This window comes from Buteo buteo, chromosome 23, assembly GCF_964188355.1.
Source record: "Buteo buteo chromosome 23, bButBut1.hap1.1, whole genome shotgun sequence".
NCBI classification, from domain to species: domain Eukaryota; kingdom Metazoa; phylum Chordata; class Aves; order Accipitriformes; family Accipitridae; genus Buteo; species Buteo buteo.
In genome coordinates this window covers 5,150,434-5,167,557 of record NC_134193.1, presented here as the reverse complement: position 1 = coordinate 5,167,557, position 17,124 = coordinate 5,150,434, and the positions used below count along the sequence as shown (strand labels likewise).

The following is a 17,124-nucleotide window of genomic DNA, read 5'->3' as shown; positions in this document are numbered from 1 at the left end:
ACCAAGTAAGGCGAGCAGAGATCAAGCCTGCTGCAGCCCTCCCAGGTTATGCCCATTCCTTGCCTGCAGAAACCTCTTCCTCCGCAAACTCCTCTGGTATATCCGAAAAATAAACCACCTGACTTGCTGGGAGCCTGCCCTGATGTTAGGTTTACAGTTGGACTCGATGATCTTAAAGGTCTTTTCCAACCTAAATTATTCTTTGATTCTATGGTGCTCTCTACGCTGGTTCTGTCCACAAACTGCCCCAGGCAGAGGTACGCAGCAGAGGGGCTAAGGTTACTCCTGCCGGGTCGAGGAAGCCAGCCCAGGTCTCTCTCCCCAGCTCAGAGGGTTGTAGGATGCATTCACATACACATTTTCTTGTATTGACACAATTCCCTTAATCTAGGTTTGCAGGAGTCCTTGGAGGAGTCAAGGCCTGATCTGAGATTCAAGAGACAGCTCTTAGCCCCTCTAAGACACATGCTGAGAGCTCAGAGGCTACAACTCATCTTGCTCGCATCACTCCTCAATGCTGTTTTTGGATAATCGCTGCACTTTTGGTGAAGTCAACAAATTTCCAGAACTTCCTTAATCCTTACATCTGCAAAACAGTAACATCCCTCCCACCCTCTGCCAGCCACTGGCCCCAGAGACTGAAAGAGAGAAAGGTGTTTCTTTTTTTTAAAAAGAAAATTTTTAATTTGTTTTATTTTAACTCAGTATTTACATCCAAGTCTAGCTCAGCCCCCAACAAGTGCTGTTTGGCTTCAGAGGAGGGAGTGCTTTGCTCTGCGCCACAGTGCTGAGTCTGCCAACAAAGTTTGCTTGAGAGCAGAATGTGATAAAGAGATGGGAGAATTACTGTCGGAGCCCATCCGGGTGCTCGCTCCAGCGTCAGGAACTGGTCACTGCTCCAGACGCTGAGCCCAGGACAGCCTGGGCTTGCTTTGATGGGGCTTTATTGCTTCTGTGCATATGCTGCCCGCTTGTCCCTTACCTGGAGGGGTGGGCAGGAAAGGGGAGCTGTTGGACCATTCCTAGAGGGAGAGGGCAGGAAGTGCCTCCCCCAAAAAATTTTGTACTCCCAGAGACTGCTGAAATCTCTGTGGCTCCACCCCTGCTGCAGAAGATTCACAGGTCTTGGAAATCTCAGCCATGAAGAAATAAATACTAGAAGACACAATCTGCCATCTCCTCCAGACAGAGGGAGTCAGTGCCCAAGGCAAGGAGCAGGGAAATTGCTGCTCAGAGCCCAGGAAAACAGCAGAGCCTCCAGGAGAAGGCAGCAGCCAAGAGTCTGACATCCCTCCATGGAGAGAAGAGCCCTTCGAACAGCGTCACTCCAGTAGCCCAGTGCTGCTGGCACCAGCTCTCATCGCCTGCGCAGTGCACTCGCTGGCCGCTGGTCTTGGACACCTTCCCTCGCTCGTGTACCGCACCTCTTCTGCGCGCCAGCTGGCCCGGTTCCTGCTGCTCCCGACGCCCCCGTAGAGAACAGGCTTGGGCTGCTGGCTCTCCCTGCCCGGGAGGCTCTGCAGGGTCTCAGCACCCATTCTCAGAGACGGCTGCCTCAAGTGTTACAGGTTCATGCTGGATTGCTGCTGCAGCCATGCTGATGGCTTCCTCCAGGCTCTGCTGTTCTTCTAGCTAGTGGAGGAAAGAGAGAGATAACATCGTCCTCCCAAAAGGTGGGCTCGGGAGGTGCGGGCTCGCTCAGAGCAGCCCCCAAGAGGACAGAGGTGCGAGGGATCGGCAGTGGGTGACACAGGTATGAACCAGAGAGGCAAAGCAGAGACAGAAATGGCTACAATGGGGAAAGGCTGTTTACAAAGGAGCATTCTGCAATCCGAGGAGCATGGCCCTGCTCTCCTCTATACACAGGGCATCTGGGAATTAAGGAGCAAGCACGCCAGGCAAGAGGCAATGCAGCAGAGTGAGAGGGCAAGTGCTGAAGCCAGTGGGTAGATGGGGGCAAACAAAAGGGAACATGGCAGGAGCTGTGTGGTACCTGCACTGCAATGTGGGTGCCGTTGGCAGTAGCCAGCAATGCCACCTGCTGATGACGGAGGGATGTGATGGCTGATTCTTCAGACACTACTGCCCCAGAAGTGACTATGGTAACCTAGGAAAAGTTAAGATGAAAAATGATCATGTTTTAAAAGAAAACGCAGTTCCCTTCTAGCAGGCTGTTTCTCCACAGGGAAAAGGGAAGGTCCCAGTTTTGTCTGTACCGGCTGCGTCTCGGTGCCAGCAGTGTTGGCCACAGTCACGGTGTGTGTGTCATCACCCGCCAGCTCTTCCTCAGGCACGGCGAGGGCACCGCTTTGCGTCACCATGCTGATTGCACTGCCCAGGGCCTGCAGGTCTTCCTGTGACAAACTGACCTGGGCGGGATAACAGCGGATGCTCTCAGCCAGGATGGCTTCTCAGGAAGCCTTACCCAACTCTTGAGTTTAGCAACACAAAGGTCTCAGTAAGGATGAAATAGTCTCTCCTCCTCTGCATGCAAGACCTATGCCACAAAGAACTCCAAGGACTTTGCCCAGGGTCATGGACAGAATCGATGGGAGAATTCACAGACCTCAGGTCTCCAGTCCTCCTCCTTCTACCACACCTCCCCCTCCCATTTAGCATCTTCTCTCCAGGCTTTGAAGGGACAGTGCTCTGTCCTGTGCACTGCTGCAGCAGAAACATCTCAGACTAAGAGGAAACAAGCATTACTCGTGGCAGCTGTTTCCTTTGCCCCATGCCACAGAAGTGAGTTTTTCCCAGTCAGCACAAGAGCAGCTGGTGGAGGGAAGTACAAGAAAAGCACTGCCATATACAAATGATGAAAAAACAACCTCCAAATCCAGCCTGTGTCAGCAGAAACTGGGAGCTGCCTCTTGACAGCTGTCCAGGAGGCGAGCGCTGCCAGGCACTGTGCACAAGTCTGGGCAAACACCTGCAAGACCCCGTCCAGCAAGAAGGCGAGCTGGGGACCAGAGACCCATTCTTTACCCTCCACATCAAGACTGCAGCAATGGGATAAAGGTGTAAGAAGGGAGCCCTCATGACAGACAGAGCCCATGAAGGCCCAGGGTCTGTTTTACACTGAAAAAAAGCCTTAAAGAGAACACCAAGGCTGGGTAGAGGCAGAATCTCACTCAGGTAACTTGTTCTCCACACGCTGGAGGGTGTCAGTGTCCATACCTGCTCTGTCCCATCTTGAGAGATAAGTGAGACCTGCGTAGGCATACCATCTTCCTCCTCCTCCTCATCTTCCTCCATCTCTGACAGGAAAGCAATATGCTGGCTTTTCATAGGAGAGTCTCTGTCAGCAGCGGCAGCTGAGTCAGGGAAGGGGAAGAGTAAAAGGGGTGAGAGAAGCACTGATCAAAGCGTGAAAGCACACGCCTGACCCCGGGACCTGCCTGTTGCCTGAAGGGCCAGCACAGAAGTGCACAAGAAGAAGGGTCTTTACCTCTCCATGTACTACAGAATGGGCAGGAGTCTGTTCCTGACCTGTGACATACAGCGAGGACCATGGGGAGCCCTTTTCTCTCATTTGACACAGATTTGGGTTTGATGGGGGAAGGCAGGAGGCCACAGCACAGACCTGGGTCTGAAAGAGGGGACCAGCTGCAGGGTCTTGCCGTCATCTCTCTCCCCTTTGCCGCACGGCCTGACCCAAGCCTGCTGCAGGTGATGGGGCAGTGGTTGCTCACCCTCCAGCTGCTGCTGTTCGTAGAGGGCCTGTTCGCTCTCCTCCGTGGCCTCCAGCTCGCCGTGGCTGCTGCGCTTGTGCATGGCCAGCGTGGAGGTCTGGCGGTAGGTCTTCCCACAACTATTGCAGGTGTAGGGCTTGCAGTGCGTGTGGACCACGTGGTGCTTGTAGAGGCTGGAATACTCAGTGAAGCGCTTTCCACAGCCTGGCACAGTGCACATGTACGGCTTCTCTCCTAGGGCAGAGGCCACAGAGCAGAGCTTAACCCACTCACCCTCCTCATGCTCTGGGAAGGGATTCCCCATCAAGAGGGAATAGCTGGAGACAGACCAGTGGAACAATAATCAGTCCAATAAAGCAATTCCTATTTCCTTTAGCTCCCTGGCTACCCCCAGATCTACCCCTGCAATGCCTGGCCTGGAAATGAGCATTTCAGTCCCACAGATTTCCCTGCTGCCACAGGCTGTCAGTGCAGCCAGCTGACTGGGGCGGAGCTGTCTGCATTTCACCCTCTCCTCCTCTTACCTGTGTGGATTCTCATGTGGTTCTTGTAATTGGTGGCACTGGTGAAGCCCCTTCCGCAGTTGGGCTCTGGACACATGTATGGCCGCTCGCCTGTATGCGTTCGGATGTGAACCTTGCGGATGTTGGATGTGGTAAAGGAGCGGCCACAGCCCACAAAGGGGCACTTGAAGGGACGCTCACCTGCATTGACAGAGTAACGTGGATGAGAGTCCTGTTACAACACAGCTACCTGGAATGCCCTGGACACCTGTATCCCTTCACTCCTCCACAGTATTACAACAACAAGACCTCAAATCAGACCCAACTGCTGGCACATTTCCTCTAGCAACATTGGCATCCCCACCCTTTTTGCTCTGCTGTTCGTAACTGAGTCGAGAATCCCTAGTACTACTTCTCCTATCCGTCTACTTCTGTCTGAAGACAACTTCAGTTCTGCGTTGCTTCATGCAAGATACAAAAAGGCAAGTCCTGGACAAAGGCTGAAGCAGTACTTTATCTTGGAGACCCTTTCAATGGGCAGCTCAGTTCTCTTCCATCACTGCTCACCTGTGTGTGTCCGGATGTGTTTCTGTAGATCGCCAGATGTTTTGAAGGCTTTGCTACACACGTCTTCCGGACACTTGTACGGTTTCTCACCAGTATGTGTTCTCACATGGCTCTTCAGCCCATACCCTGTCCAGGAAAGAAACCACAATTAATTTTATAATGAGAAGGAAGTAATATGGCAAGCTGCGTACTACCTCTCAGTTCATGCATTTTTGAATGTCAGTCCTGTGTCTGCAAAACTGAAGGGGAAGAAATATCCAAACAGCCTCACAATGCCACTGACAACTCAGCTTCTTCCTGTAACTCCTTTAATCTGTCCATAATCAATCAAGTCCCAGGCAGTCTCCAATGCTGCAATTCCTTCTCAGAACGGTTTAAAAGCTATGCTCATTGCACTCTGCTGGAAAAAAGCCAGGGCTGATACTCAAGAGTGGTTTGGACTGGACAGAAAACAAAATTTGCTCAAAAGAGAAATTGTCACCTGTAGCAAATGCTTTCCCACAGCCTGGGAAGTCGCATGTATATGGCCGGTCACCTGTGTGAGCACGTTCATGTACCTGGAAAAGAAAGAACAGGTCCCTAAAATGAGGTCCAAGACAGGGAGGAAGGAAAACAGTGTGAAGAAATCTATCTGGTGGAGAGAATCTGAAGTTCTGTGTTAGATTTCACCTTGGCCAATTAATACATCTGGATCTCTCGGGGAGCCCAGCACACAACTCAGCCTTTTGTATAGCAGCATTCTGATCTGGCACTGTAACATGGGGACATGTCTGGTCTGCACACTGCATGACTGCATGTTACCTGCTTTACCTTTAGATGGTGGGCAGTGGTATAGAGGCGGCCACAGCCTTTGTACCCACAACGGAAAGCTCTACTGCCAGCCTGCTGCCCCTTCTCATTGCTGTGCACTTCTTCCTCCTGCAAATCCTGCTGAGAGACATATGGAAATTAATTCAGCGAGCCACTACAGCAGGCTTCGCAAAGCCCACACAAATCATTTCCCTCCTTGCCATACATATGCACTCCTTCAGTTATTCTCACAAAAATATGTTCCTACAAACACAACTTGTGCACATATGGTAAAACCCAGGTGACAGGGCAAGGGTCTAGGAACCAGCATTTCCCATTCCCACCTCCCAGCTCACTGGGTGTTCTCAGGCACGTAACTCACCTCTCTGTGCTTCACTTATTTAATTTGTAAAACTTGCAGCTAATATATTTGCTAACCTTGCAGAGAAGCCACAAAGCTTTTTTAATTACTAGCTGGCAAAGCACTCTGCATCAAGAGAAGTTCGGCCTAGTTTCAGAAATACATCACTGAAAAATTCAGACCTGGGAAGGGATGTTGCTGGAGTCCTCACTCTTCATACGGCAGGTGTCTGTCACTCCCTCCTCTTCCTCGTCAGACACCTGCAAGTAAAGAAGCACAGGCACTGTTCATGCAGCAACCCAAGCAGGAAAGCATTCACATCAGCAGTGGCACTCCCCTCTTCTCCAGAGAGCTAGGGGAGGCTGGTCCTACTACAGCAGAAAGGTCTCCACCAGCAAATCTTAATGCTGCCCAGCTGAGCACTGTCAGCACACTCCTGGTAGCCCCTTCTCACACACCACCATGAAGATGGGAGAAAATGGTAGCACCCAAGACATTCAGATGGGGCACTGCAGTGACAACACATTAGGATCTGAAGCTATTTTGGTTTTTGAGGCCTTTGTCAACATGGGGAACAGTGGCCATAACTTAGCAACTCCTGATATGTAAAAGGCTAGTCTCGATCTGCTTCCTGAATCATCTGTGGAAAGGAACATCAAACCCACGTGGCATTATGAGAAACCCAGGCAAACAGAAAAAGAACACCTACAAGGAGGGACATTTAAAGCAAGGAAAAAAAAAATCCAAGCTGTATCACAGCAGCTCTCTGCTCTTCACAAATCTGGGCCTGCAGCAGGTTAAGGGTGGCAGGTCCAGAACTCTGTAGGAACTAGCTAGAGGGTCCAGCAGGAAACTGCCCCGTTCTAGGTCCTTAACTGTCAGCCACCTGTCAGTGGTGGCACTCTCACTGGAGCCCTGTCCAGTTTCTCTTCTTAAAGCTGGCACTGCTGAAAAACAAATATACAGAAGTACTAATGAAGGAGGACACTTAAACCCCAGGCCAAAGGTGGACTACACCAGCCCCTCAGCGCTGCTGGCAGACCATGAAAGAAGTGTTGCTTCCTCACCTTACTGGCGTACTGCTTTAATGCATTAATGGTCTCAACATCAAAGGCATCGTCTGCCTCCTCTCCAGCCAACTCCTCTAGCCCAGTTTCTGCCTGCACTTCCAGGATGGTGCTGCCAGGTGGCATGACAACAGGACGATGTATGTAGGCAGTGGAGCCATCCTCCAGCTGGATAGCCTCGAAGGTGCTGGGGTCATAACCTTCTACAAGAGGAAACCAATAAAATCAAATGTAAAAGAGCTGCTGAGTGCAAGGCACGCTTCATCTCCCTGGACTACCTACAGCCTTGGAAATCTGTGACACTTTAACAGCTTTTACTCCAGCTGCCAAGGGAAGAACAGGGAACACTCTTTACCTTTAGCTGTGTTGTGTATGTAGGCCATGCTGCCATCTTCCAACACCACTGGCTGACCGTCTTCAAAAGCCACAGACTCTAAAGGAAAAGAAAAAAATTCACCCACCTTACTGGAAGACTCAGATGGGATGGAGGGGATACGGCATCAGTTCCTGAACCCTACAGTATTCACATCCACAGAAGAGGACACAGCAGGGCTGCCTGCTTGCACTGAAGGTCAACCACAGCTATAAGTTTTAAGACACCATTTGAGCCCTTCTGACATGAATTATGAGGTTTTTAAGGCTTCATGCATAGATTCACCACACTTCTTTAGCTCATTGGGGTAATGCAGTATCTCACCAATTCCAAAATGCCAGACTATGTCCTGGACAAGAATGACAGCTCTGGCACAGGGGTATGTAAAGGAGAACACAAACATCCCATGGCAGCATGGGGGAGAAGGAAAACCCATCTCACTGTGCTTGTGCATTTGGAGGCAGGGAACAGGATGAAGGGAGGGAAGGGACATAGCCAGGCGTACAAAGTGGGTTTCAAGCAACTTTTTAAGAACAGAAAAGGGAGGTGGCATAGAAGTTGCTTGGGAGGGTGAAGGAAGGACTGCACAAAGCAACAGAGGTTTTTCTACTACCTGCCCTTTTACATTTTATCATGGTCTGGGAGTATTTCTCTGTGCCACTCTGGTGTCTCCCACATGAAATGAATTCCCATCACCTCTCAGATTAATTAATGTCACCTCATTTCAGAGGTGACATTGGCTGATGGGTCAATGACCAAGGTGGTATTGCTTCCAACAATCCCCACCCTCCCCTGCCAAACACCTATTCCAGAAGTAATATACTATCTCACAGTTCAGAGGAAATTCCTGTCCAACTGCTCCCACGTGAAACAAACTTTGTTTTGGCTCTATAGTTGGCACAAACACAGCACACAGCTTACCAGCCTTGCTTGTAGACTTGTGATCTGTCAGACTGACAACTGTGAGAGAGCCCACAGGTGAAACAACACTTAAACATTTGCTCACACCACCAGCAAATTCGCCTTCTTGTCAGATTGCTAAAAACTTTGCAGGAAATCACATGTTCTATGTCCTTGCTCATTCAACCTCAAAACCATGAGCAAGAAAAAACCCCCTACACCTATAAGGACTTCTTAAAGCTAATAAAGGAACCCGACTGTTGGAACACAGACAATTACTGTTACATCTACAACATCCTTCTAAAAAGAGGTGAATTTATGGTCCTCACCTTTCTGAACTGTCACCTGATGGATATAAGCTGTGGTCCCATCTTCAAGTTCAATGACTTGCCCTTCAATCAGCTTTTCACCTGAAACAGTTAAAAAAATGCCATCAGCACTGCTTGCAGAGTCCAGTCTTCCTGGTCCCATGAGCTGTCCCCTTTGCTGCATCTTTGCAAGGAAATCTTTGCACGAAGACAGCGAAACTGTTACTTATAAGCTGTTATTTATCAAGTTTTCCCCTGAATAGCCATAGAGGCACTTAACTTCCCAGAAGTGCTGGAGCTCCCCTTTCCTAGACAGGAGGATACAAGACAAAGAACCTCAGTCATCACTTGCTTACAGGCTGCCCTTCACAGCTCTGTAAGCCAAGAAGCAGAAAGAATGATGTGTGCTAAGCTTTTTGGATCTAAAGTAGAGAGCAATTACACTTGTGCTGGAGAAAAAAAATAAAGCGGGAGCTTTTACTGGCATCAGCAAGGGCCTGAAGATTTATTTTCTTCTGCTTTGGTGGAGGATGAACTCTTGAAAAAAAATTACAGGACCCTTGATGGTAGACTGGACTCTTAAAATAGTGTAAGTCTGAGTAACCCTGTAATAATGTTTAAGTTAGCAAATTATTTGATGCAGAGAGAACATTGGTCTATCCCCTTGAACAGAGGAATCCAGGTTGCTTTCACCTGGTGCACAATGTTTGGGGGGGGTCACAAAAACTTGTGGTTTTCAAGATAGTCCAGTTCCACACATGTAGTAAACTTGCAGTGAGTTTGCACAGAAAAGAGAGCAAGAAAGCAATCCCTAGGACATGAAGCCTCACAACTCAACCATCCTGTTCCACAGGCTGGGAAACAGTGTGTTCCTTTTCTCAGGAACAGTGGGTGGTGAAGGAAGGAGCACCTCACAAACACCAAAATAAGGCCAGGTGTTGAATTTGGCACTAATATCACTTCAGTTAACCAATGTCAAGCTCAGCACCCCTTTGAGTGAGAAAAGCACTACTGTGAACCAAATTCTATTCATCTCAGTGAAGTAAGTGGTTAGCTTCAGGTGAAGTTTTGGCTGAAAAGGGTCCTGCAGGCCATAGCGTGAACTCCCATTTCCCCAGTTACCCTGGGGAGAACAGGGCTCACTCTAGTCTGAAGAGAACCTTCATTTTCTACAGCAACAGCTCTCCCATCTCCAAATCTTTATTTCCAAATGAGAGGCATGTTTTACTTCTGCCATCTCACTCTTCTGTGCAAATCTAACAGATAGCTGCTAGCTTCCTGTACCAAGCAACCATACAAGATATATGAGAGCTCACTTGCCACGAGGGCACTTTTGATAAGTCTGACTAATTTCACAGTGTCAATCAAGAGACTTTTAGATTTTGCAGCCCAAATGAACCATTACCTTTGACAGCCTGCTGAATGTAGGCTGTCGTCCCGTCACTAAGGGTCACTGCTTGCAAGCCCAAGCTCTCCATCCTGCCCTGATGACTGGTCCTCAGACATGAATTTCACTTTACTCAGCGTGCTCGCAGAGAGCACTGGGACCCAGAGCAAGAGGTTTGTGGAACAGCAAGTTGTCTTCTTTGTTGCAAGCCTTAAATAAAAAGAACAATTCAAATTTTATCTTTTCCCAATATATGTACACTCACTTTTGCACATTAAGAAAGATTTGAATGGCAAACTATTTTGGAGATTATAAAGGATTAAACTGGACAAAAGATGCACCCCTTCCCATACTGATGGCAGGCAGGGCTAACAATCCATTCCACAGACAAATACAAGATAAAGCTTATCAAGCCAGTGAACTGACAGACTCTTTTTAGAGATAGTGCAAATGCCACATTCAAGCCTTCCCACTCCCCAAATGATCTGCAGGAAAGGTTTCCGAGTACTTTATAGTCTGAACCTACAGGCTGCGGGTGTCCTCTACTGCAAGAGACAGGGGCAGGACGATGAGCTTTGTCCCTGGAAGCATCCTCATTCTCTCTTCCCTTTCCTGTCTAACTCCCAGCCTTCTGAGGAACAGAATTTCAGGCTATAAGCAGATGATGTTAAAATATCCACACCCCCATGAGAACATTTTGCTAAAGAGGCACTCTGCTGATAGGTTATCTTTAAAAGCAGCTGCAGTGGATTCTTCATGAGTAATCTCTGAGATAGCCTAATATTTTATCATTTTGATTTCCAGGAACATGTCTGACCGCTCTGTCTGTCACTGCAACAGCCAGGGGTGAAGCCAGGCTTTATGCCACGCTTAGTGCCCTCTAACCCGAGTGCTCCCTACCCCCGACAGACAGCTCCTCTCCAGCTCCAGCAGATTCTGCCCGCTTTTAGGGCTGACACCTCTCGAGAGGCCTTGCAGCTCGTTTCCCAGCAAAGGCTCCTTCCCAGCAGGGTCGCTGGGCACCGCTGGGGAATCGAGGCCCCTTTGAGCTGCTGTGGCTGCCATGCAAACTGCTGTCAGTACTGCGACCCCCTGGAAGAGATGGGGCAGGCGCTGCCTGAGGAAAGCCAGGTGTAGGCTGCGGTGGGAAGCCACCCAGGGGATGACAAGGGACGTGCCTCCCGCGTCAGGGCGGGCTGGGGACAGGGCAGGGCCGGGCAGGGCCTGGCGCCCTGAGGAGCAGGACGGGGCCTGGCGCCATGGCGAACCCTGAGGGGAGCGCCAGGGCGGGACAGGCCCAGGTGCCGGCGGGGAGACACGGCGGGGCTCCCCCCGTATTGTTAGCCGGGGGGGTGACGGCAGCAACTCGCCGGGGCCCGGCTGCCCCTCGGCCGCCATCTCCCCCCCCCCCCTCCCCTCAGGCCTCCCCCACCACCACTAGCACCGACCTGAGGAAACCCGACGGGACCGAGTCCGCCGCCTGACCGCCATGCACCGGGGCCCGGCCCCTGCTCGCCCCGCCCCGCAAGCCGCATAGCGACAGCGCCCACCGCCCCGCCTCAGCCTCCGGCATCCCGCCACCCAGGTTCCGGGGCACCGCGGCACCGCCCTCCCCCCGGAACTGGGCTGGCAGGGCCGGTTTAGGGAGACAGAGCCGCTGGGCGGCCAACATGCGCCCAGCTCGGCAGCGCATGCGCCGTGCCGACATTGAAGCCGAAAGGCACAGCCTGCCCTCAGCAGCCTTTGCCCTTCCCAGCTGGCGGGCAGCGCGGGCCTTCAGCGAGTCTCTGCCCGCGGAAACTTAATAAGGAGGTTTAATAGCACTGAAGCCCGGGAGGGGGAAGGTGTCCCAGCAGCAAGGCGTTGTGCCCCGGGAGCTCCTCCCGCAGGGGTTGCGACCCGTCTCCTTCCCGGCGGCTGCTGAGGGCAGGCTGGAGCTCCGGGGTTGCGTACCCTCATCGCTGCGCTGTGGCCTGGTAGACTGAGACAGGAGGCAAAGAGACCACAGCCGTTCCTTTAACAACGAAGGGGATACGGACGGGGAACTGCCCGCCGAGGGAAGCCGAGAGGCGGGGAAGGCGGCACGGCTCTCCGGCACCACACTCCGCCGCTCCCAGTATGGCGGCCACACGGTGCCACACTCCGCCACTCCCAACATGGCGCCTACCGTGCCACACTCCGCCACTCCCAGCATGGCGCCTACCGTGCCACACTCCGCCACTCCCAACATGGCTGCCACACGGTGCCACACTCCGCCGCTCGTAACATGGCGCCGAGCCTCGAGACCGAATCTCGCGACATTTCCCGCCTCTATTTATAGCGCTCAGGGTGGCAGCCCGCCCCTTCGGTCCCGACCAGCCGCCGCCATGAGGTGGGTGCCGGCTCGCCGCGCCATCCGCCGCCATCCGCGCCGGGCGGGAGGCTGCGGGGCCGTCCGGGCGGTTAGCGGGGGGCTGAAGGGGAGCGCGGATGGGCCCGGGCGGGCTCAGGGGCTTTGTGTCCCCTCCTTCCCCCTCCATCCCCGCGGCCCGCAGGAGGCCCAGGCGGGGTCAGCCCTGAGCCCGCGTTGTCTTTCTCCCCCCCCGCAGCAGCAAAGTCTCCCGCGACACCCTGTACGAGGCGGTGAAGGAGGTGCTGCAGGGCAGCAAGACCAAGAAGCGCAAGTAAGAAGCCCTGCACCGTGACGGGACCGGGCGTGTGACAGGCCCCGGCGCTGGACCAGGGTCTCCCCGCCGGGCCCTCACCTGCACCCCCTTTCCTCCCTCAGGTTTGTGGAGACGGTGGAGCTGCAGATCAGCCTGAAGAACTACGACCCGCAGAAAGACAAGCGGTTCTCCGGCACCGTCAGGTTCGGCTTCCTCTTGCTCCCACCCAGCCTTCGGCCTGTGCCCCCCCCGCCGCCGCCCCGGTGGTGCCGCGGGAGGACGCAGCGCTGAACCGCTCGGGTAGTTCAGAGCACCCCAGCTAGGTGGGTGCGACTGGACGGACCCCTACCCTGGGTCTTAAAACATGAGGGGAGGTGTGGGAGGCCGCTGGGCTGTCCCCACCGACCTGCTGGAGAAGGCAGGTTACAAGCTGTGGAGGAAGATTGCCAGGCGCTGTGGTAAGGTATCTCCGTGATGGATCCCATGGAAGTGTGCGTGGTGCTGGCGGTTCATAGTAATTTGGACCTTCTGTCCCCAGGCTGAAGTCAACTCCACGGCCCAAGTTCTCGGTCTGTTTGCTGGGGGACCAGCAGCACTGCGATGAGGCCAAAGCGGTTGACATCCCTCACATGGACATAGAGGCTCTGAAGAAGCTCAACAAAAACAAGAAGCTGGTGAAGAAGCTGGGTGAGTGGTGGTGTGGATCGGGCTCCAAGTAACCTGGCTAACTTGGGAGGGCTGAGTAAGCAGGATGGTTTTCCCTGTGCTTGGATTTCCATGTCATAGTTAACTGCAGGGAATAGAAAGCTGACCAGAGTCAGCCTGAAGTACAGAAGGTTGTCTAAAACTACCCAGAAGAGCAAACAACCTGTTAGGAGTGCAGCCCTTCAGAAGTAAGGCTGATTGCTGTCCCCCAGAAGGAAGGGGTGTAGGAAAATTGTTTCTGTCTACCTGAAAGTTTCACCCTCAGCTGGTGTTCCTCACTTCAATGGTCAAGGAGCTGGAGTGCAGCAAAAGCTGAGTAAAGTTGGAGGCGAAAGTTTGCTTTAGTCCTGCAGTGCTTAAATGGATAGAATGAAATTTGCTGATTTTCACTTGGTAAGGGATAAAATCCTTCCCTTCCTGCAAAGTCAAAGTTATTTTGACACATGTCTTAAGCAGACAAGAAAAACTGCCCACTCAATCCATAATTAGCCTTGGAACTATATGTAAGTAGGAAGTGACATAGGATACCACAGCTGCTAGCTCTCCGAGATATGCAATCCGTCCATCTACGCATGCATAGGCTGCAGTAGGAGGCTCCTGGTAGAGCTCTGAGTTCAGCATCTGTCACCTGTGGCTCGACAGATGCCAGTTTCTCAGGGAAATGAACTGAAATACGGTTAAGAGTATGCTGTCAGAATGTGAAGCTGGATTCTAGTGGGTTTGGCTGTTGTGACAGGAGTAATTTCTAACATAATGTTACTAAAACCAGCTTGGGTTCAGCTAGGCAGGACTCTGAGAACATTGAAATGCACATGTTGAGGGAAATTGAGCTGTGCAGCCTCAGCTGAGCCATTAGTTTCAAGCTCAGTGTAGGAGCTGAGAGTCCATCCTTACCTACATTGGTTCTCTCCTCACAGCCAAGAAGTACGATGCCTTTCTGGCTTCCGAGTCCTTGATCAAGCAGATTCCTCGAATCCTAGGTCCAGGTTTGAACAAAGCCGGCAAGTTCCCTTCTCTTCTCACTCACAATGAGAACCTGGTGGCTAAGGTTGATGAGGTCAAATCTACCATCAAATTTCAGATGAAGAAGGTAAAGCGGGGCTTTCCTCACCAAGGCAGCTACATACCTGAAGGTTATTTGTGATGGGTGATCACTTGTATGTGGCTGCGATCTCTAGTCTGGGCTGTAGGTGTCTCTCGAGCATCTTCCTAAAACAGCAGCCAGTGACATTCTTCTCTGCAGCAAAGGAGCATTCAGCAGCTAGCTGCAAAGGAGGAGTAATTTATCTGTGGCTGAAAGATCTTTGAGCACATAATCAGGAGATGAATTTGGTGTTTCAGTGCTGAGCACAATCAGTCATAATTAATGCTTCTTACAGTAAGTGGGTGACACTTGCAGGGTGGGGCCAGGCATGCCCCCGTGGGTCTGTGCACGCAGCAGTGCTTTGCCAGAGGCGAGTTTGGGACCTGACTCTGCAAGTGAACTTTGGAGCAGCTTTGCGGATATTTGCTCTTGCTGTCAAAAGAGATGTCAAGGCGTGCTGACTCCCTAAAACCAAAATAACCCTGTTCAGGCATTTTAGTCTTGTGTCAGCGGTCTAAATGTGACTCATGGGTATTATTCAGAATTAACAGCTCTGCTCGCTGAGGTGCATCCTTGGACTCCAGCTGATCTGGGCCTAGGGGCACAACAACTGGGAGAACACAGCAAATGTGATAGTTTGCAAATGCTGGAGCATTTTAAGTAACTGAGCTAATGATGTCTTGACACTTGGCCTGTCAGCTCACTCGTAAATTCTTTTGTCTTCAGCCTGTGGGGAACATTGACTTACAAGCTTCTCTGGAAGGCTGGCAGGCAGCGGCTTGGCCTCTGTGTGCGTTATGTGCAGAAAGAAAAGGGCTGGTGCCCAAAACAAAAAGTGAAGCTGGCGCCATGCTTAGCAGTGAAGTTTGGAGCTAATAGTCTGTACTGCGCCGGGTTAGTGGTTTGCAGGGCACGTGCCAACGCTGCCTAATGAGCAGGGTGTGGGAGCAGAGTTAAACCAGAGGTCTGCTCCCGCTCCAGCACCAGTTCAGCACAGCTCGTGACACGTCCTTCCCGTTTCCCCATCTCGGGGAGGCAGCAGTGCTCCCTGCCTCCTGTTAAGACACCTTTGCACTCTGAGGAAGCCAGACCTACCCAAGCTGCTGTTCAGACAGAGATGATGTCCAGATGCTACCAGACATGTTCATGGGAGCTGCATGCCAAATATAATGAGCTCTGTGGAAACACCCATGGATAAGCTGGAGAAGTCATGTCCAGCTGACAGAACATCAGATAATTTGATAGCCTGATGAGTTTAGATCAGCACTGTGCTGTTTTGTCAGTTGCTTAGCTGTAATCTTTGATTTCCCTGCAAAATCTCTACCTGCATGAGTAACCTTCGTGTCCGTGTCCCCCAGGTGCTCTGTCTGGCTGTGGCTGTTGGTCACGTGAAGATGACAGAGGACGAACTTGTCTACAACATCCACCTGGCCATCAACTTTCTGGTGTCCTTGCTGAAGAAGAACTGGCAGAACGTGCGTGCTTTGTATATCAAGAGCACCATGGGGAAGCCCCAGCGCCTGTATTAATTGGGCAGCAATAAACTTTTAGGAAACCTACAGCTGTGTGCGCGGTCGTGTTCCTCCACAACTTGTTGGGAAGGGTTTGCTAAAGAGCAGCTTGCTTTCTTGTGGCAAGAAAGGTCTCAAATGCTGTGTTGATCTGATAGGAACATGAATTCAAGTGGAGCATCAGACTGCTAGAGCTTTTGAGGGAACAAGCCTCATCATCCTGCATTCAGGGCAGGGAGGGAGAACAGCTCCACTCACATCCAGAACAAGAAAAACAGGTGGCTACTGCAGCTGAAGGAGTGTGGTGCAGGCAGAACTCTAGCAGTCATGCTTTAGCCCAAGATCCCGCACTTCACCCACAGAGGGGACCCTTACCTTGTGCTGCAGTTGTGTGAAGCCATCCTGTGTGTAGGACTCTGCCCTGTCTGACAGCCTCTCTACTCTGGGGGGGTGGGGGGGCACTTGCATTTATAGGTTTCTGCTGCCCCCCCCACAATCAGTGACAGGCTACAGGGACCTGCCCAGCAGCAGCTCATGAGGACTTGATGGGTGTTTTCCAGCTGGCCCCTGTTACCTACAGGATCCCGAGGAATGGAGGGTGCTGGGGGGGTGTGTGGGGTGGGAGCTACAGCTCAGCAAAGAGGTTGGGGCCAAGGTAAAGAGTATTTTCCAACCCCTCTGAGTTAGTGCCTGTCCAACTCCATGTTCTGGGCTAAAAATGAGATATGTTGCTTCTAATTAATGTATATAAATAAATACATTGTATAAATACATTACTGGCGAGCTTATGGAAGTGTGTAGGATTTAAGCTTCTGGGGGGGAAAAAAAGCCCTATGCCCTTGAAAAGAGCTTGTCTTAGCATCCGAGGGAACAAAACAATGAAAATAGCTTTGGATCCTGCTGTTAGAAACCTTTAAAAATAAGCATCAGAGCCAGTTTTTGAAAGATCAACACAACACCAAGAAATTCCATTTAATAATTAAAAAAAGACAATACAAAATGCAAACATTTCTTTTTACAAAGTTCAGATACATTTTTTTTCTTTTAATCAAGTGCAAATAACTTCATGAACTACATCTTTCTCATTAATCATTTTTGCTGGAAATGGTAAGTTGTGGCCCACTGCAAAAGGCAGATATAAATATTCCAACATGAAAAAAACAAAATAACCAGCAACCCTTATTTATGTTCACTGCGTCAAAACATTCAATACATCTGAGAGGTGGCTTATG

The 17,124-nt window shown here is 51.2% G+C and overlaps 2 protein-coding genes across 7 annotated transcripts; one reads left to right on the top strand and one right to left on the bottom strand.

Moving 5' to 3' along the window:
- Window positions 1-676: 676 nt before the first annotated feature.
- On the bottom strand, window positions 677-11,516 carry ZNF76 (zinc finger protein 76). 6 transcript variants are annotated; one of them, XM_075055127.1, is made up of 17 exons: window positions 11,396-11,462; window positions 10,848-11,039; window positions 9,966-10,157; window positions 8,582-8,662; window positions 7,335-7,412; window positions 6,980-7,182; window positions 6,095-6,172; window positions 5,573-5,692; window positions 5,244-5,319; window positions 4,763-4,888; window positions 4,217-4,396; window positions 3,693-3,926; window positions 3,449-3,589; window positions 3,178-3,314; window positions 2,217-2,369; window positions 1,994-2,107; window positions 677-1,632 (listed from the first exon to the last, which is right to left on the bottom strand). In XM_075055127.1, exons 3-17 carry the CDS (start codon window positions 10,036-10,038, stop codon window positions 1,528-1,530), a joined length of 1,899 nt encoding a protein of 632 aa, XP_074911228.1. In that variant the 5' UTR covers window positions 10,039-10,157; window positions 10,848-11,039; window positions 11,396-11,462; the 3' UTR covers window positions 677-1,527. The 6 variants fall into 6 exon arrangements, with proteins under 6 accessions (XP_074911228.1, XP_074911227.1, XP_074911229.1 ...); XM_075055126.1 differs by lacking the exon at window positions 10,848-11,039 and having other exon boundaries at window positions 11,396-11,516; XM_075055128.1 differs by lacking the exons at window positions 10,848-11,039; window positions 11,396-11,462 and adding an exon at window positions 10,474-10,837.
- A 572-nt stretch (window positions 11,517-12,088) lies between these two features.
- Window positions 12,089-15,940, top strand: RPL10A (ribosomal protein L10a). The gene is made up of 6 exons (XM_075055233.1): window positions 12,089-12,318; window positions 12,536-12,610; window positions 12,715-12,795; window positions 13,131-13,279; window positions 14,215-14,387; window positions 15,740-15,940. Exons 1-6 carry the CDS (start codon window positions 12,104-12,106, stop codon window positions 15,908-15,910), a joined length of 864 nt encoding a protein of 287 aa, XP_074911334.1. The 5' UTR covers window positions 12,089-12,103; the 3' UTR covers window positions 15,911-15,940.
- The last annotated feature ends 1,184 nt before the right edge of the window (window positions 15,941-17,124 follow it).

Coding starts and splice junctions, on each gene's coding strand:
- RPL10A (XM_075055233.1), top strand. CDS start 12,104: ATGGCGCCTACCGTGCCACACTCCGCCACTCCCAGCATGGCGCCTACC. Junction 12,319..12,535: donor CGACCAGCCGCCGCCATGAG/GTGGGTGCCGGC, acceptor CCCCCCCCGCAG/CAGCAAAGTCTCCCGCGACA. Junction 12,796..13,130: donor CGGTTCTCCGGCACCGTCAG/GTTCGGCTTCCT, acceptor TTCTGTCCCCAG/GCTGAAGTCAACTCCACGGC.
- ZNF76 (XM_075055126.1), bottom strand. CDS start 10,038: ATGGAGAGCTTGGGCTTGCAAGCAGTGACCCTTAGTGACGGGACGACA. Junction 8,663..9,965: donor CATTCAGCAGGCTGTCAAAG/GTAATGGTTCAT, acceptor TAACTGTTTCAG/GTGAAAAGCTGATTGAAGGG. Junction 5,693..6,094: donor CCAGCAACATCCCTTCCCAG/GTCTGAATTTTT, acceptor TATGTCTCTCAG/CAGGATTTGCAGGAGGAAGA.